Below are 18,442 nucleotides of genomic sequence, written 5' to 3'. Positions count from 1 at the left end.
TATAGTGGCTAAAAATATGAAATTCATATCCCTGGAGTTTTTTTTTCCACAAGCTACAATCACAAACTTTAAGCAATATTACTGGTATTTTATAAACAACAGATAAACACAAAGTTGTAAATTGATAGAAGAACCAATAAATGGTTTAAAACTAATTAAATCTGAAAGGTGCGGTGTGCACTGGAATTCCAAGGAAACTCCTGAGAAACAATGTCGTTCACATTAACAAGATTAACAAGACCTTTGGGGTATTTTATGGAGACTGACATTTTAACCAATTTCTTTTTCTAGAAAAAACCGCTCAAGCAGAGCCTTATTGGTATTTGGATCTGGACTTCAGCTGAGCCATTCCTAAAACATGAATATGCTTTTAAATATGCTAAAATGTCCCACTGCATCTCTGGCTGTACAGACTGAGTGTGCGTCCAGCTGGAAGGTGAGCCTTAAACCCTTCATAAGTCTTCTCTAACCCTGCCCCACATCAACTGGAGGAAACTTTAGGTTACTTTCGCAACCCCCGTTCTCTGACTAGCATGAGTGAGTGTCTTTTCCTGTGGGCTATTCTCTTGTGTCGTCATAAAGCTGTTTGTTCACCAACTCTCTTCAAGAAACCTCTGAAGTCTTTACAAAACAGCTGGATTTAAACATCCCAAACATTTGAACCATTTAGACAAATGTTTGGACTGGATTTATGGAGGAGTATACAAGTAACTAAGGCCACACATTTCAAATGTATTTTTCAAATATTAAAAAAACACTTCTGCAAAGGCACAGCCTCGGGTTTATAGTTTTAACATAGGCTTTTTCTTAGTTAAACCCCAGCTTTAAAGCCATCATGTTTTTTCCTCAGAGGAAGGCCGAAGGGGGTGCAGTGGGTGATGATGTCCATATCTGAACGATGATTCAAACAGTTGTTCATAGACTTCCCACCCCCATGTCCTCCGTTTCCAACTCCGAACCCCAGCCAACAATTCATCTGGGAACGGACAAGTTCATGTGGGGGTTTTCATTCAGACAGGGAGGATGAAGTAATCTCTGGACGGCTGTGGAAATCTGCAGGCCATCTGAGAGCAGAACTGGGGGAGTTTCGGTTCCCCTGGCACATTTTCCATCTGAGACTGGACTGCGTTCGACTTCGGTTGCTCTGAGGGAGGTTTCAACAGATCACTGACAAAGTTGGAGTGGCAAAATTACAGTGAAGACCCATTAATCACAGTGATGAATGATGCAGAAAACATTAGGGATTTCTCTTTCAGTGGGTAAACAGAAAAATACACATTTCTAAAACATATCACAATCAAACATTTAACAGCAGATTGAGATAGAACTTGTGACTGAACTAGTTTCAAAAATAGTTGGATTTTTTTTTTTTTTTTTTTTTTTTTTACTTTCAAGGAGGTTTAACTCTTTTCATTATATAACGTGTCAGACAGCTTTATATAGGTTGTGGGCAACATGAAAGGATGTAGCACAGGGTGTGACGAGTAGCAGTAAAAACGGCAAAACAAAACTGTGCTAAAGGGCCGCGAGAGGTACAAACCAACGGTGGAAAATACACAGCATTCAACTGTAGTGACATCAAAGCGTGCAAAATGCAGAATTTCCTCAACTCTGTAAATGTTAACCACAAAAACAAATTTAAAAAAATACATGAACAGACACACCCACATGTACATAAACACCCTGCCTGAGGAGAGCTCCAAATTGTTTTATACTGTAACAAAAAAAAAACACACACACACAAAAATCATACTTTCCTGTAAGGGACATAAACACTTGAGTTCAATTGTGTTCTGCGAAGATAAAAAAAAAAGAGATTAGATCCACTCGGAAGTATGCATAACCTTTCTGTGGCTCACTGAGACTCGACTGACAGCGTCCTGAAAGCTGGTATTGGCAAAGAAATAAAATTAATGTCGTTTCAAAACTTTTAACGCATTAACTTTCTGTTGAGTGCAGACTTCCTCCATTAGATCTATTTATTACTGGCTGATCTGACATCAGTTTGTGAGTGCAATAATTATAACGGCATGAGGACGCTTAAAGAACAGAAAAAAACAAAAGACCGTTTCTCTCCACTAATCTCAGGATTTGTTTATATCTGTTTAATTTGTCCTTTCATGCTACTGTACTGCATGCATTGTTATGCTACTTTAACTCAAATGTGGGTCGCTTTGTCTGAAAACAACAACAGGTTGTTGAGCCATCAGAGCGATGACCCGTTTTATGCAGATAAATTAAGCTTGTTGAAAAGCGATAAGAAGATCAAACACAATCAGACAGCTGACGTCAGCATCGAAGTCGGCTGTGAGCAGTCTGAGGTTTTCTTCTGCCCTAAGGCAAGACATGACTCCCACAGGGATTCAGCAAACACAAGTTTGTCCTTTTAGCAGATTTTCTATCCCATTTCAAAGTTCTACACTTTTCCCACAATCAGATTTGGCATTTTGAGTGGGGCGACTGTGGCTGTGGGGGTAGTAATCGTAATCGGAAGGTTGAAGGTTCGATTCCAACTTCGATGTCGATGCGCCTCTGGGCAAGGCAGTTAACCTCAAATTGCCTCCCAATCTGCGTATCGGTGTATAAATTCGTGAGTGTGAATGGTTGAATGTGACTCTAGTGTAAAGCGCTTTGAGTGGTCAAAATGACTGGGATAATGTAAGTTTAGTCCATTTACAAAATATCAGCATTAAATGACCCCAAACCAGTGTAGCATCCAGAAATTGTGAAAAAATGTTTTAATTAGTTTTTGGTATGACCTCTTACCCACTGATACCAGTCCAAATTCAAACAAGTATGTCTTCTTTCCTTAAGGAACAAATCATTTTCAAACATACACATTCAGCATACACCATCTATAAATTTAACATTGTCCATTATTCTTGAATGATCACCCAAAAGATCAACCAAAACAAGATCCCACAGAGACACCAGTAAACAGAGGAGCAGCTGTAATCCTACTACACATATAATATATTGAGTTTTACACAATCACAATTGTTTCCCTGTTGTGAGCAACAGTGAATGTCCAGTAACCTTGGTGCAGTGACCGACCACATGACCCAAACATGTAGTTTAAGCAACGGTTTGACTCGAAAGAAGTTTGGTCTCAGAGGAATTACATTTCCGTTTCCTTTCATTTCCTCTCCCTTTGTTTTGCAAATGAACCAGAACTAAAACTTTTATTTACTCAATCAATACAAGGAGTTTCAAGTACTTGATGAATGAAAAATGGCAGCAAATGTAAAGACTTCTTGTGTAGAAGATCAATAAAGATGTCAAGCTGTGCCACCCAGATATAGCACAACTATTAAAGTCCCCCAAAAAACAAAAACAATATGCTACTGTAATTTCATCTAGTGTTTTATTTAGACACAATTGCATTCGAAGTGCTCAGCAAACCAGTATTTCAGCATTGCCAAGTAACCGCATAGTATTGAGTGCTGAATGTGAAATAAGAGGCTTCAGATTTCAGCACAGCAGTACTGAAACTAAACAGAGGTCAGAATAATGTGGCGAACATGACCCAAGGATCACCGAGCCCCATCTGTCAACTGGAACGCTACAACGGTTTCCTGCTGATACAGACACAAACGTCGACAGCAAGTGTACATAAAACAATATATTTCTGGATTAGCTTTGACATGCTACGGATAAATGGTGCTCCTTTATTGTGCCTAATTGCTTTTGAGTTGAAAGTAGGCACTAATGTAAAAGGAATCATGTTACCCTGGCAGCTGACTCCCTAAATCAATTGAATAAGTCATAACAGGCCTTGACTATGAAAAACACTTAAGTACCGAGTCTAAAGCTGACACTGCAAACCATAAAGCCTACATGTACCCTCTGCAGACAGCTCATGGTTAGCTCATTGCTGACCTCAACCTATCCACCACCACTAACACTCATTAAACAGCCTGTCATCCGTGTGGGAACCATAAGCTGCAAGCAATTTATGGCTGTAAAGGCGTAATATCAAAGAAATGTGCTGAAAAACAAAGGACTAAATAGAGAAATCAGAAAAACAACATGGAGTGAAGGTGTCTACATAAGCTTGTATTCAAATCTACAAATCATTTAAAATCACATCATCTAAAAATAAGTTTTGTTTTTTTTTTTTTGCATGCAGCACAAGTAATTAAAAAAAAGGCTTGCCCCAACCTATCACAGCCGAGATTTTATTGGAGGACTGTCAACATTTTGACTACAGATGTTCCTACTCTCAAAGGTCACTCAGAGGACACACAATAAAAGCACATGGGAAGTGTAATGAAATATTTTAGGAAGCCCACAGTCACTAGAATCCATCAGTGTGTTATGAGGTAAAGATACTCAAAGAAACTTTAGGTCAGCGGACAGGCATGGACATGGTCATCTGTATAGGCGAGTCATTGTCTTATATCTGATGATTTTAACCACAGCTACAGGCCTGACTGTACGTAAATGAAAGTACTCTGACTAAACACGAACTATGAAACTTGTAATGCAGCTTTGAGCATCATATCCCAACGACTGTCCGTGCATGGGAGCAGCCGGTCTGTGACTGGGTGGTCTGGTAAGGGCTGAGGTGTTGAAACCGAGACCAAACATATTCTTCCACAGAAAATGATATCACGCATTATCTTGTTCTTTTTTTTTTTTCCCACACCGAGCCAAGATAAGGATTCAATTGATCTTCTTGTGCTTTTAAATTCAAACGACTGTTTCGCCACGGCGGCAGAGCCAAGTCATTTTAATAACTGCATAACTGCCAGAGTCTCGTCAGTGCCTGTGGGTGTGTTTCAGGCACGACACAACCCTCCTTCGGAGTTTGGCCCTGCTACTGATGTAAGGGTGTGAAAAATAATGTGCACTGATATTATGGCGCTACTCGTTGAGGCAAGTTGCTAACACAACCCATCATGAAATGCATGTCAGGGTTGTAACAACACGGTCTACGGGTACACAGATAAACAACCGATTTTAGCTCATCTCCAGGAAATGAGTAAGACCTACTTTAAGAAGAACTGCATCAAACGCTGCCAAAGGAATTCAATTGCTGACTTACTGCATTTACTAAAAACAACTAACAGATTTGCATACAAACTGTAGGAATTAAACTGAAGCCCCACCCATTCCGTCTCTCTCATATTTGACTTTGTTCTTTGTTTTTACCTGTTTCTCTGGGGACTACGACCACAAGCCAAGCTCCAGCACAATGTGGTCTGAATGGCCAAGATATACATCAGCTCATTGAGGGGTTTCCTGAGAATTTCTAAGCGCTGGGAATGCTTGATAAGTCTCAGGGCTCGACACAGATTTAGGAAGGAACTATTTAAAAAGCTAAGCAAAAGAAAAAAGAATTCAAATCAGGCAGATGAGCAGATGACAAAGAAAGTAGCTGACCTTTTTGAAAGTTTGCTGGTACATGAACAGCACTTCTTGACCCATGATCTGCGTTTCCCTATCAGTTCTTTCTGTGACCCGGGCCTCACTTTTCATATCTAGAAACTGGGCCTCTGCTGAGAAAATGCCTCATGTTCCTCACACCCACTTAAAAGGCCTGAACGTTCATCTGCGGATGATCGGCTGAGGAGGCCATGTGGGAGACAGAGTCAGTGAGGGGATTTATGACCCTCACATTTATCCATGGGTTTTATGAGCAGAGTTTTAATGTCTACATTACGTTAAAACTAATAAAACATACAGATAATAACTAGATAAATATCCCTGGTTTATCTTTTTTATAGACAAGCTTTTAAACCTTCAACCGACCATCTCTGGTAAATATTTCAACTGTGAGAAAACGATACTTTGAATTTGCCCTAATTTGCTAACATGAAAATATAAAACTTAAAACTTGTAGAAAAGGAAAATAATTGCATGACCAAACTGTGATTGCTTGGTCATGCTGACACTAGAAAATTACCATGCTTATGACAAGTTTCTTAGGAGTATGACAGTCTGACTGCTGGCCACAGAAGAGCAGCTTCTGTCAAGACGAGGTATTTTAACCAGTGGTGGTCCTTGCATGAATGCTGCCCGGGGAGAGCCCCTCCTCCTGCACAACGACGCAATACAGTCCGTCTCCAAACACGAACCAAAACACACTGCCCTCACAAAGTCTAATCTCCAAAAATACTTTGTTATGTGACTCATCCAAACCACCAAGAAGCAAGTGTTTTATGCTCTGCTAAGAAATATTAAAAATCCATGAGTAGACAGATTTTCCATCAAGAATTTATTGTTGCATTCCATAGAACATAAGCAGGACTCCACTGTATATGTCTTCATTTATTGCATGCATGTCTTTTACTGATTCATAACTCTAAGTGGGGTTGGAGGGACCACTGAGTAACTGCAGGTGATTAAACGCAACCCACTTTCTTCAAAAATGCCTTTAATTTCACACAACAAGGATATCAGACTGCCGAAGGCTTCAGCTGCTCAAAGCCTGAGAAAACAAACAAATAATGGCCACAAAATTCTGATTGGTGCAGTTCTAGTATGTACATACATTTACACAGCAGCAACCAGCCATCCAACCGGTCAGTGAAAAGGGCATTTACCAGCGATTGCCTTCTACTAACCATGAAATGCTTTCAGCAAGAACGACACACGATCACACTGGGCTCCTTCAGACTGTAGAAAGAACGATTTTCAGCACAATCAGGTTGAAGCTTTTGTGTCAAATAAAAAGCTTCATTTCTCCTCCGCGGGCATGAAAGCAAATCCGTCTCGCCGCGAAGGTCTATTTATATTCACAAGGGCATTCTTGAGCTTTAGCAGTCACATGGTCCCTGCTGGACAGCAGCTATAGACACTAATAGATTGAGAACTGGTGCTTAATGCACTACGGTGACGTGAATTGAAAACCATGCTTTCTTTGTTTACGTCCAGGCCAAAGAGATATGGATCAGACGCTGACGAAATATGGCGAAAGCTGGTGAATGTTGTGCAAGCCCAGAGTTTGGGTCGGATGCCTGAAATATACACGCTCGTTCTTCCCTCCCATGAGTCACCATTTACATCTACCTCCAAAACGCGGCGCCTAAAACAGGTTCTTTCACTCCGTGCTCCACGGTGATGCCCCAGAGACAAGGACACGCCTAAAAGCAGTGAATCATGGGCCGACGACGACGCAGGGAACGAGACATGCCTGAACCGTAAACATGTCCTTCCTTGGAAACTTTGACTTGTGACACAGAAGTCAGCCAGATATCCCATCAGTGTTAATGTAACGTGAGCCTCCAGTCAAAGCTGCTCAGGCTTTGAGAACACTTAGTGAGAGTGGATGCTTTGGAGCTCAAGAACCTCATCAGAGCACTTCAGTTTTTCATGACTTCCAAGAACCATGTCAGACTTTCTCAGCATACAAAAACATTAATCCAGAAGCTGAGTAACAACTCACTATGACTGTGACTCTCTGCTCAAGACCTGATTAGGTCAACCTACTCTCAGGCTGATCTCTGGTTGTGTGACATAACAACAGTAATACGTTGTTTTTTGATTGTTTACTTATTCATGAAGATCACTTTGTTCTATAAAAATAAAATATTTATGTGCTGAGCCTATAATCTAATGATCGATTGTTGTTCTATTAGGAAAATAGCACAAATCAGATGCAAAGTCTATTTAGGTGAAAAGTAAAACAAGCTGTTACTTTCCACCTAAAAGTAACAGTGTGTTTTATACTGTTATAAAACAGTATTAAAAAAAGGCCCAACCCTTATATTTAGTAGGGCTGGAACAATTCATCAGACTAATTGAAGAACTGATTATTGGAATAATCCTCAACTAATTGAGTTATAAGTTATCATAGACAGGAGTACACAGACTCAAAAAAGGCCAAAAGAATGACATTAAGAGAATTAAGTGAAAACTGTATATATATAGATATATATCTATATATATATATATATATATATATATATATATATATATATATATATATATATATATATATATATATATACATATATATATATATATATATATATATATATATTACATGTTCGATCATTTGCTGCAAATGATCCAAGCATACACTAAAGAAATGCCTTATTGCATTTTAGGTAGTAAAATCTTTATTTTTCTACTTAAAGGAATAATTATTTAAGGTGGTTCCAAAATTGCATAAAGCTTAAATATAAAATTCAATGCTATCTGATAAATGTTCTTATCTGATACATCTATTAATCATCAGAATAATTTACAACATAATCTGAGTTGTCTGTAGCAGCAATAACATGTAGAACTTCAAACAGTGTAAAAAAAAATCATGCCTTGTTTAACTTCTACAATATTAAGACAAAATTATTCACAAAATAAGACAAAATTATTCATTGCTGAAACTTTTTTGATTGTATTTTTTCATAATAACCAGCCCTGTTAGATCTCCCCTGTGAGCCGGCTCAACAAGTTCAGCGTCTGTAAAAATTACGTCACACAACAGAAAGTATCAAAGAGCTAATAATAAGGGAGCGTCAATATATTGTCTGGTAAATATTAAGAAGACGGAGGGTAGAGTTTTCCTGCATGCCTCGACTTGGGGAACATCAAAAAGCCACACACGATCCGCCCTTTGTGAGTGTGTCCTCGTATTTAATGAGCGCATGTGAATAATTCACCCTACAAATGGTCTGGAGATCGAAAAGGGACTGCAGCTATCATTTACTATTCACAGAACCAGCATCATGTCAGATGGACACACACTTGCATGTGCAAACATACTGTAAATGCACAAATATACATAACAAAAGGCTCCTGCCAAGGGTACCCAGCCATCTGCCAGCCCCAAAGGCTCTGCCTACCAAGCTTCAAGGAAACCCATTTATTTATTTATTTGCTTTATTCATGCCCACATAGTAGTTCAGAGGCAACCCAACAGAGGCACAAACGACAAATGTCGTTTTTAGAAGTATTTTTAGTTTTCGAAGAAGAACGGGTATTGTGGGGAGATGATAATAGTTAAAAGTCTGTTCCGTACTCCAATCTGGAAGGGGGCGGTAATGCACCTACAAGTTGTTTGCCAACCGGGATAAAAAAGCAGAGAAGAAAGCAGGTGAAAACAGAGACCAATAAGAAACAATACAACACTCACCTGCAGAGTGGAATAATGGAGAACTGCTCCAAGTTCCAAGCAGCACACGTCAATAAACCTTTTTTTTATTGCTCTGCATACCTCTTCATAAATATATGGTTACAAAATGCTCATGTTGAGACGTTTTTTTTTTTCTTTTTTCCTTTTTTTCCTTATAACTGTGACTGACTTCAGTTTGATCAAAAATAGTTTGATTATATCAGATAATCAGTCGGTGAACTGAAATGCCTAATTTCCCCCGATCTGTTTGGTACATTATGCTCTATGTTTTCACTATAAAAGCGTCTCGTCGCAAACATCGTCTAATTTTCTGCATTTGTTAAGTGTACATGTGTCTTGTCTGGTGTACAATTATTATTTAATGTATATAAATATGTTTGGTGTAATAGAATAGTTACACCAAAAGAGATTTTCTGCTCTCAAGTCTGCCTTGAGAGCAGAAAATCTTGCTGTATCAGACTATAAACCAAAAGCTGTGAGGATGTCTCAGTGTTTGCATGACTCAAGTTCCTCTTTTGTTGCGACGGTCCAAAACATCAGCATGTAAATCTATAACTGCGTCACACACACTTAAGTTTTAGGAAGTAGCGAGATCTTGTGGCTCCAATCTGTCTCAAATGAGGGTCTTTGTCTAATAAAAACCGGCTGTCGTCAGGTTTTGTCCAATTCGCTGCCACTGGCAGGTAAGGTCAAGAAAATAGATGGCTGTTGTGAACTGGGCCTACATTGGTGCCGACATGCTCTACTGAGCCTTTCCCTAATTCACAATGGCACGCACCCTACTTCTGCTGCATCCGAGCGAGGGCCTCGAAATAAATCAAGTGGCAGTCATGAGGACAGCCGTCCTCCACAATGAAAACAGATGAAAACAAGCAGCGGCTCTTCAAACGAGATCTGAACACAAAGTCGCAATAAATCAGACTAAATTTTCTCTTTTAGGATCTTTAGGATCATCATTCAAAGTGACAAAATTCTATATTTTATCCGTATGATTACATCTTTTTTCACTCTGCTCTTGTTGTATGTTGGCCTTCTCGGTAGAGCTCCTTTTCTTACTTTCTGGTTTTATTTATTTTTTCCTCTGTGTGACGCTACATGCTTCAGCTTGCCTTTCACTTCACTGCTGGTTGAACTTCCCCACTCAGAAAAAATATAGGTAATTTATTTTCTATTCTATTCAAAGAAGAAGATAAATTAACCAGTACGATGAAGTACTTCGTAATTATTAGCATCTTACAAGAGTTTTTTTTGGGGTAACTTTTATTTCTATTTTAATAAAAATGTATTAAAGTGATGCTTAGGTGAGAAACATTTGTGGCTTCTGTTCGCACCTCTTGCCGTAAATAGCTTGGGTCTTCACACTGGACTGAATTTGAACAGTGTAATGTGTCTTTTTAGAGTATTGACTTCTTTCATTGTGGATAAAAACGTTTCACCTGCTTCAGCAAGTGTCTGCGTAAGGCCTTTTGTTTTTTGTTCACAGATTTTGAAACAAAACACATTTATCACTGAGACATAAAGCCCATTTTCTACATTTTAAGAGTTTTTGTATTTGCACATACAGTTGTGTGAGCAGACGAACGAAGCCCTTTCAGACATTTAAGAACTGTTCCCATGGATCAACCAGACCGTTCTGTTCTCTTCCTGATATCTTGGGAGATTGTTTTTTTTTTCTCCCGTGTTGTCACACGTGAGCGGTGTGTTTGAGGAGTTGCCTTAGGTGTGTCTTAATTTATCTTAATGTTATTTGACCTATTAGAAGTCACAAAAGCCTAAAATCATAATTGAGTCTTTCACAACTGTCTAAAGGTAGAGCACAGAGAAAAAAAATCATTGTCTAAGGATTTGCACATTTCTGAATTTAAAGAAAGTACAAAATGTTTTAAAAAAAATATTCTTCTGTTTAGCAAATAGGTCTTAAGTGACCTAAAACTGGAAAAATTTAATTTGCGCTTTTGTCAGTGGGGAAACAAAGTCGTAATGTATTTTTGTGGTTTTAAAGCATTCCCCAATTAGTGTGAACTTGATAAAGAAGATTCACTGATCAGAGTACTGTTGCTGATTTTTGAGCTCTGGTCATTATAAAGCTTTGAGCTGCTGGTACCAATTTTAGCAGACTCTGGTTTCTTTTTAAGAGCAACAACTTTAGAGGATAATTGAACAGGATTCAACATATTTTTCAAGAGTCCTTGCCGTGGACGGTCATTAACTATTCAAATTAGGAGCAGAAGCAACGTCACACCTCGCAGTAGGTGTGACGTTGAAGCAAAAAAGATGCAAAAAGATGACAATCAAGCCGTTTATGTGCGTCATCTAGAGAAGACAGACTCGTACTTTAACCCCAAGATTTTTTTATAGATCACCGACATTTCTAAATCCACTCTGTTCCACAACCAAGAGGTTTAAGAGGTTTTTTGAAACCATTTTGCAACTATACTTTGAGCCTTACTGTTATCTACTGAAAGTCCCGCTTTCTTCCATTGCGTAAATGCAGATAATGTCTTGATATGTCTTAGGGGCTTTCAGTTCACTTTAAAATAGCTTTGTATGCTTCCTCTGACTTTATTTCACACAGCCCAGACATACTAAAATAGCAGACTGGGTTTTCTTCTACTTCCACTCAACAGTGTTGTAGTAGGTGACACGCAGTCAGTGTGAAGACACAGATCAGATTTACCAGCTCCCAACTGATCGGACACTAATCAGGTAGGATCAAGATGGAACTTGTCATCCATTAGCTTCTCAGTGTGTCTCGATCATCACCGTTGGCAACAAAATACCCACTTCTTTATTTAAAATGTTGCTTTCCTAAAGCTAATCTTTCAACTTTCAAACCCCTGAGAAACTTATAAAAAGTGAACTCTTTCTTAAGACATCAAATCAGTATGATTTTCTTCAATTACTTTTCTTCCAATTTGGAAGTTTTTTGATTCTTTTTACTTCAGTATAAACAGGTTTTCCCACTCACATTGAAATATTGTCCATCATCTTACCTGCAAAAGCTCACTGTCCAGAGGCAGTGTTTAGACTAAACCTCATGAAATACCAATAGCTTAGCTTCTTCTTCAATAACTAAGCACCATAACTATATGGTGCATTGACTTATGGGAAAAGTTTAAAACGAGCTGACGCCACTCTCACCACGCTTGGCTTTTTAAAACTCTGCAGCATCCTGATAACCGACAGACAAAAGATAATCAGAAAACTTGTGCGTGTAAAATTTTGCTTGGGTCAGGAACATTCAATTCCTCGCAACAAACTTTCCAGACGATAGTGGATATCAACCTGGCATGAGGGTCACTTTATGTGCAGCAGAAGAACTCATCTTCTCCAGTCATAATCAGAGGCTCTGCCCTCCATGCCCTTCGTGCTGGGGCCGCTCATTCCTTCATGCACACAAAAGGCTGGGTCCAACAAAAAAATTGCCTAAGTGGCAGCAGAGCTTCTGGCCAGAGCAACAGAGCCCAGCTGAATGATTCTCATTGTGTCCCCCACAGTCAACAGGGGGCTAGCAAAGCTGAGCTGTTTTTTAGGAGGCCATTTTGGCAGGCCTGTGTTCTTATCCCAGCAACGCAGGAACAGGCATTTCCACTTGGATCAGATGGAGGCTTGCAATGGACTAAAAAAAATAAATAAAAGAACAAACAATCCCATCAGGTAGTGACATGAAGCATGCTTCCAGCCATAAAACACCACAGGATGAAGACATACTTGAAGCTACATTACTGCGAAGACTAAAATATGAAGCAACCATAGCTTGTCGAGACAATTATTCATTTTATAAGCACACTACTTCGAACGAGAGCAGGTATAGAAAACGACTGAGTAGACAGGCCCCAAAAGAATAAACTGAAACAAATACAGTAAACCTAAACTAACATAACACAACAGTAACAAACTCTTGAATTTCAAACGTGTGACGAGAACCAGAAGTTCACAAAGAAGAGACTTGAAAATATCTCATGTGACAGCCACAAAGCTATGCTTAACTGGACAAACATCAAGGTTAAACATTTCAGCAGGAAACTTCCCCACAAGCGTCACAAGTTTGACATGTGAAAATGTCAACAAATTTTAAAGAATAAGAAGCAGCTTGATGAATGGACAGTACTTTTGCCTTTAAAGCCGGAAACTTCAAGAGCAAACAAACTGGAGATTCATTTCCTCTGAACCATAACATTACTCCTCTCACAGCATGGAGCTGGGTTCAAGAAGATCCACCAGCAACATTTTTGAAACCCCTGAGTTAGTTCTACTTTTAATTACCAGTCAGGTGACACGGGTTCACTCTCATATTCAACTCTTTGTTTTGGTTCCGTTCACAATACAGCAAATGAGGGTCAGTGTGTGGTAGAGAGTGGTGCAGCTGCGATTATTCAAATTTCAGTTTCAAAACAACTTCATAGACAGAGTCGTCATTTCAATGTTGCCAGGTCGGTTTGGTGAATCCTGCTGGGAAACATTAGTTTAAAGAGGTTCTGTAATGTGCGTCACTTCTCTTTTCCTGGACAAAAATTCTGAATATTACAGACATTCCCCCCCGACATGAAAAAAAAAATAAGAAAATCAAGAAATAAATAAACTCTCCTCTTTCCTAGAACCAGGTAAGAACTATTCCTCCAGATCAAGAAAAGCTTAAATATTGACTGCTTTAAGGGTTTATAAGTCCAGTAACCGGGTTCTTCTGTCGTAGATCTAGACCCCAGTTAAGACTTGCCCAGAGATGTACAGACCACATCGCCTCACTCTACTGTGCTTACGCTCTATGTATTAAAAAGTTATTATTGGTCCAAGGGTACTGGTTGTTTATCTTGCCCAAAGCACACATCCCTGGCCTGGTGCTTTCATGGTTCACTGCATCATCTTGTTAACGTTTACTGCAGCGTCCCAGGCAGAAAAAAAATATTCATAACAAAAAAATTACAATGTACATTTTTGCCCTTATAAAATGGACATGTTCACATTATTAACATTAGAGAACTTAATAATTAAAATAACACTCTCATTAACGGTAGTCACTACCTACATCTACAATATACTTTAATCTTTAATATACTTTAATCATCTACTCGTATTGTGGATGATTCATTTTCTAAACATCTAAAATCAGAATCAGGTCTGCAATCACTGTGTCCGTACTGAACATGGAAAGCACTTCGACCTCAAAGGTCAGCTGGCTCTGCAGCACATAAACCAGCATCGCTCTCAGCAGTGACACATGTGGAATAGAAAGATAACACACAAAACTACCACCGTTGTCTCTGACCCTGGAGAGAGAGTCGAGAATGAATCGACCACAGATTGGAATCTGATCATTTGATTTGATCAGTGATCAACATGTCAATTGCTAAAAAAAAAAAAAATGCTTCAAAACTAATATTTTTCTCTGCATCAACCAACAGCATGTCCTTCAGAGTTTGGTAAAAAAAAAAAAAAGCTAATATAGCTTCTGGACATGGAGATAACCTTACAATTCCTTCATTTTCTGATGGATTCAAAACTACTACCTCCATCAAGTAACATGCATTTATTTTCCTTTTGTCTCTCTTAAACCTTAGAAAAATAAACTCTATTGTGTCAAAATTGGAATCTGTATTTCAGACCTGAAAGGAAACCAGATCTCAGCATCGTCCAGGAAAAGCTTGATCGCTGAGTCTTTACTTGACATGAGCCGTTTATAAAGAAGAGATTGTGTAACATTCTTATTGGGTTTGTGGGCTACAGCCTTAAAGCATTAAGCTTAACACCTTTGCCATAACCATTGCACTTCTGAGTGTGTTCACTGCTTGCTGCAAGAACGGATGCTACACCACGAGCTCCATCCACTTAAATGAAAGCATTGAGATTTTACATATTATGCAGCTAGATGAATGTGAAACCAAAAAAGATCAGATCAAAAACTCTGCATCAGCTTTCACTCCCTAGAACAAAAATCCATATCAGAACGACCATTTGTGTATATCAATATTCTGCACATAACAAGGACTACAAGATGGCAGTAAAACGCAGCTACAGCAAAGCCAAATGGAAAATCTGACAGATGTTTCCTCTCTTGAGCCAAGAAAGAGAAGACTACTGAAACCAAAACAGCCAGGCTACAGAAAACATACAGACATTTACAGAATGAAGACAAAAGAGAGGAAGTTAATTAGGAACTTCCTAATTATCTAAAATTTCAGGGACCTCAATAATACCCAATTAAGACAGGAATTAAGTATTTTGATAAAGAAAAGAAAAGAAGTGGGATTTTTTTTCTTCTTCTTGTTGTCTGGTGACCATCATCAGACAATTTTATGCCTGACTGTCTCTGGTCAGTCATCACCTGCTCAAAAGCCACAAATCTGATCACTCCGTCACATTGACGACACTCAAACTCATCGGTGAGGAAGCTGTTACTGTGTGAAGACGACTGTTATCCATTTTTAGAATCAGTGTGTGAAAATGAAGCAAGAGAAAGGAAAAATGTTTATGCAGTGCAGCAACTTTAACCAAGCTACTGCCCTAAATAATAATGTAGGAGGCTAAACACATCTTGAAATATCAAATCTGATATCTTGATTTTATTAACCACCAAATAAAACATAATCACTGGTGAGTTCTACACTGACTACTTTTTAAAATAAAAGAATAAATTGTTAGACAATGTTACTTGTTGTCTGCTAAATAATATAAAAACTAAAATCATCTTTTCAGTTGGATTTTATTATTGGATATCTTTTACCACAATGTGAAGAATTGTACTCTATTTGTAGAACCTCAAAAACTAAAGACATTTTTGGCCTGTTGTTAAGATGGCTTGATTTTCAACTTACGCAGTCATTAGAAACTATTTCCTGTTGATGTCAGTAAATAAAAGTTTATTGTCTGAGCAGAGATGTTCAAAGTCAGTGATCAGAAGTTGGCCAGAAAGTCTGTGAAATTTCAGATGGTTACGAAACGTTAACACAAAAGCAGAAAGAAAAAGTTACAAAATTTCAGAACCAGTGGCTCAAAGATGTAAAACAATCAAAATTTGGACATTGTGAAATAGTAGTCAGTTCTACCCAGATCCTACAATTATCTTTCTGTTTAATTTTTAAGAGTCATTGTCTTTTACACAAGCCCCATTGCCTTTTGTAAGTCATTTATTATAATGATTATTGACAGAGAGCTTTGAAAAACTGAGAGACCTCATGGAATTTCTAAAATGCTTGTAATTAAGAACCAGACACTCGCGGTACGACCTTGAGTAAGAATATCAGTTTCGCAGTAACACAATATTTACAAAATATTCATTACACAATCTATTTGCTTTTATTTAAAATGAAAAGCAGCTATTATTCCTACAACAATAAAACCAAAACATTTATAATAATGTTATGTGTATTATTTTGATATAAATAGAAAATATTGAATATGTTGTTTTCAGCTGTAGTTTTAGAACAGCCTTAACAAGACAATAGTTGACACTACACCATGACTTTAAGGCCGTTTTAAGAAAAATATATTTTTCCAAGAAGCAAAATTTCTCAATTTCTTCAAATAAGAAAAAAAAAAAGAAGAAGCAAAACACAGCTTTCCTTTCAGCCAGCTGACCAGCAGAGAGGGGCAGCAAATGGCTTGTTCCCAATCCATTTAGTTCAGAACTTTTATTTATACAAAGTTTATCAGTGATAACGGTAATGGAGAACATTTTAGAGGTTTTGAAAGCATCCCCTGAGACTGTCAACAAGACATACCCTGCTAGTAAAGATATAATTATCACACCACTAGGAATCAATAGAGAATCATGAATATGGAGGATTTACACGACCGCTGCACAGAAGGACTGGACTTATTTGGATGCGTGTAGACTCGGTTACAAGAAGCAGGGCAAAGGGGATTCTGTCAGGGATGTGTGACAGTGTGTCATTGGTTCTGTGGGGAAGCTGCACAGCTGCTCTGGGGGAAGGGCTCCCTTCAACCATGTCCTGGATGGATAAATAAATAGGTAACATCCAGTCGGTTATCAAAAATAAACAGATAAATCAACTGGAGAGCACACTGACAAAATGTCCGCACCGTCACTCGACCACAAGATTGAGAAAAGGTGAGCGGCACAGGAGGATAAAGCCTGTAATTCTGTTAATGGCAGGTTTACACAGATGAACTGGGTCCCGCACACGCCAACATAGATAGCTCCATACGTGTTCCAGCACTCCTCACAGTCTCTTTGTTCCTGTGACACCACAGCAGATGATGACTGCAGGCCTGCAGTCAGTTTATGTCAACAGTAATCAGTGTGAGTCACAGTTACACAGCAATAAAACTTGTCTGAAGCGGAAACCTGTGCAGGAACACACCCTGTCAGGGGGGGCTTGTGTGACGTTCAACTGAACGAACATGTGGTCACAGGTGAAGAAGAATTAGACAGAAAACAAACCAAAAAAATAAATAAAAGTGAGGAGCCAAGGTGACAAGAGAGTCCAGCTCTGGTGGTCAGACCTTCCCAGTAGCTAGCCCAGTAGGTCAGACAGCCACACACAATGAGCTGTGGCCTTGACATTTATACACAAAGGAAGAGAACTGCTTTTGACAAACAAAGTCATGTTTGGGGTTCACGACATTATGGAAGAAAGGTGGGAGGGTGGGAAAGGAGGGGAAAAAAAGGAAGAAAGTCTGTCTTCTCCGACACAATGCAGCTTGTCATGCTCTGCTAGCCCCACATCCTGTAGTAGCTCTAAACCAGCTAAGCCTGAACGCCTCCCATTCAATTTACCGTAGAGAAAAAGTCGAGCAGGTGAAGAAGAAGTGGGGTTTTAATTAAAGCCGGCAGACACCGAGAGGCAGGAGACATACGGTGCTATCCGGGAAATCACTTAAAGCATCCTCCATCTGCCCCCAACCCTCCCTTCCTTTACCTTCAGACAGCTCCAGGTCCAACTCCGCCAACTGGTCTCGAACCTCCTTCGGCAGGGCGGACAGATCCACGCCGCGGTCCGCCATGACTTCGCCGAAAACCACGAGAGCAGTCTGTGTGGGAAGAAATCTGGCCGTCGCGAAGAGATTTTGAAAAACAAAAATAAAACCCCTCCCTCAAGACACAAAACAAGCATCCGAGAGGGAGAGACGGCCCATCCGCACGGCTTGCCCTTCCGCCATAATGGGGGGCGGGAGGGGGGGAGTAACTCACCAACGGCAACGTGTAGTCACGTTACCTCCGCCTGCCTCTGTTGTTGCTTCACCGCATCCGAGATGCTGTTAGAGCTGCTCCCCCTAGCGGCGAACTGAAACAAGCGCACGCACGCCTCTCACTGGAACTGCATGACACCAAAATGAGGGGACACACAAACGTTTCACAAAGGAAATATAAAGGAGATATATTAAAAATGTGATCCTATA

At 39.3% G+C, this 18,442-nt stretch overlaps 1 protein-coding gene across 1 annotated transcript in view; it reads right to left on the bottom strand.

The window, feature by feature from the left end:
• dip2ba (disco-interacting protein 2 homolog Ba) overlaps positions 1-18,195 on the bottom strand; it is a 48,248-nt gene extending 30,053 nt beyond the window's left edge. Inside the window, exon 1 of the mRNA XM_055049466.1 lies at positions 17,962-18,195. Within this exon, the coding sequence (XP_054905441.1) occupies positions 17,962-18,046 (85 nt within the window). The 5' untranslated portion in view covers positions 18,047-18,195. The remainder of the gene's footprint in view (positions 1-17,961) is intronic.
• Positions 18,196-18,442: the final 247 nt, after the last annotated feature.

The sequence above is a fragment of the Poeciliopsis prolifica genome, unplaced genomic scaffold, assembly GCF_027474105.1.
Source record: "Poeciliopsis prolifica strain line A6 unplaced genomic scaffold, Auburn_PproV2 SCAFFOLD029, whole genome shotgun sequence".
Taxonomy (NCBI): domain Eukaryota; kingdom Metazoa; phylum Chordata; class Actinopteri; order Cyprinodontiformes; family Poeciliidae; genus Poeciliopsis; species Poeciliopsis prolifica.
The sequence above is the reverse complement of the archived record's forward strand: the minus strand, read 5'-3'. Positions and strand labels throughout refer to the sequence as shown.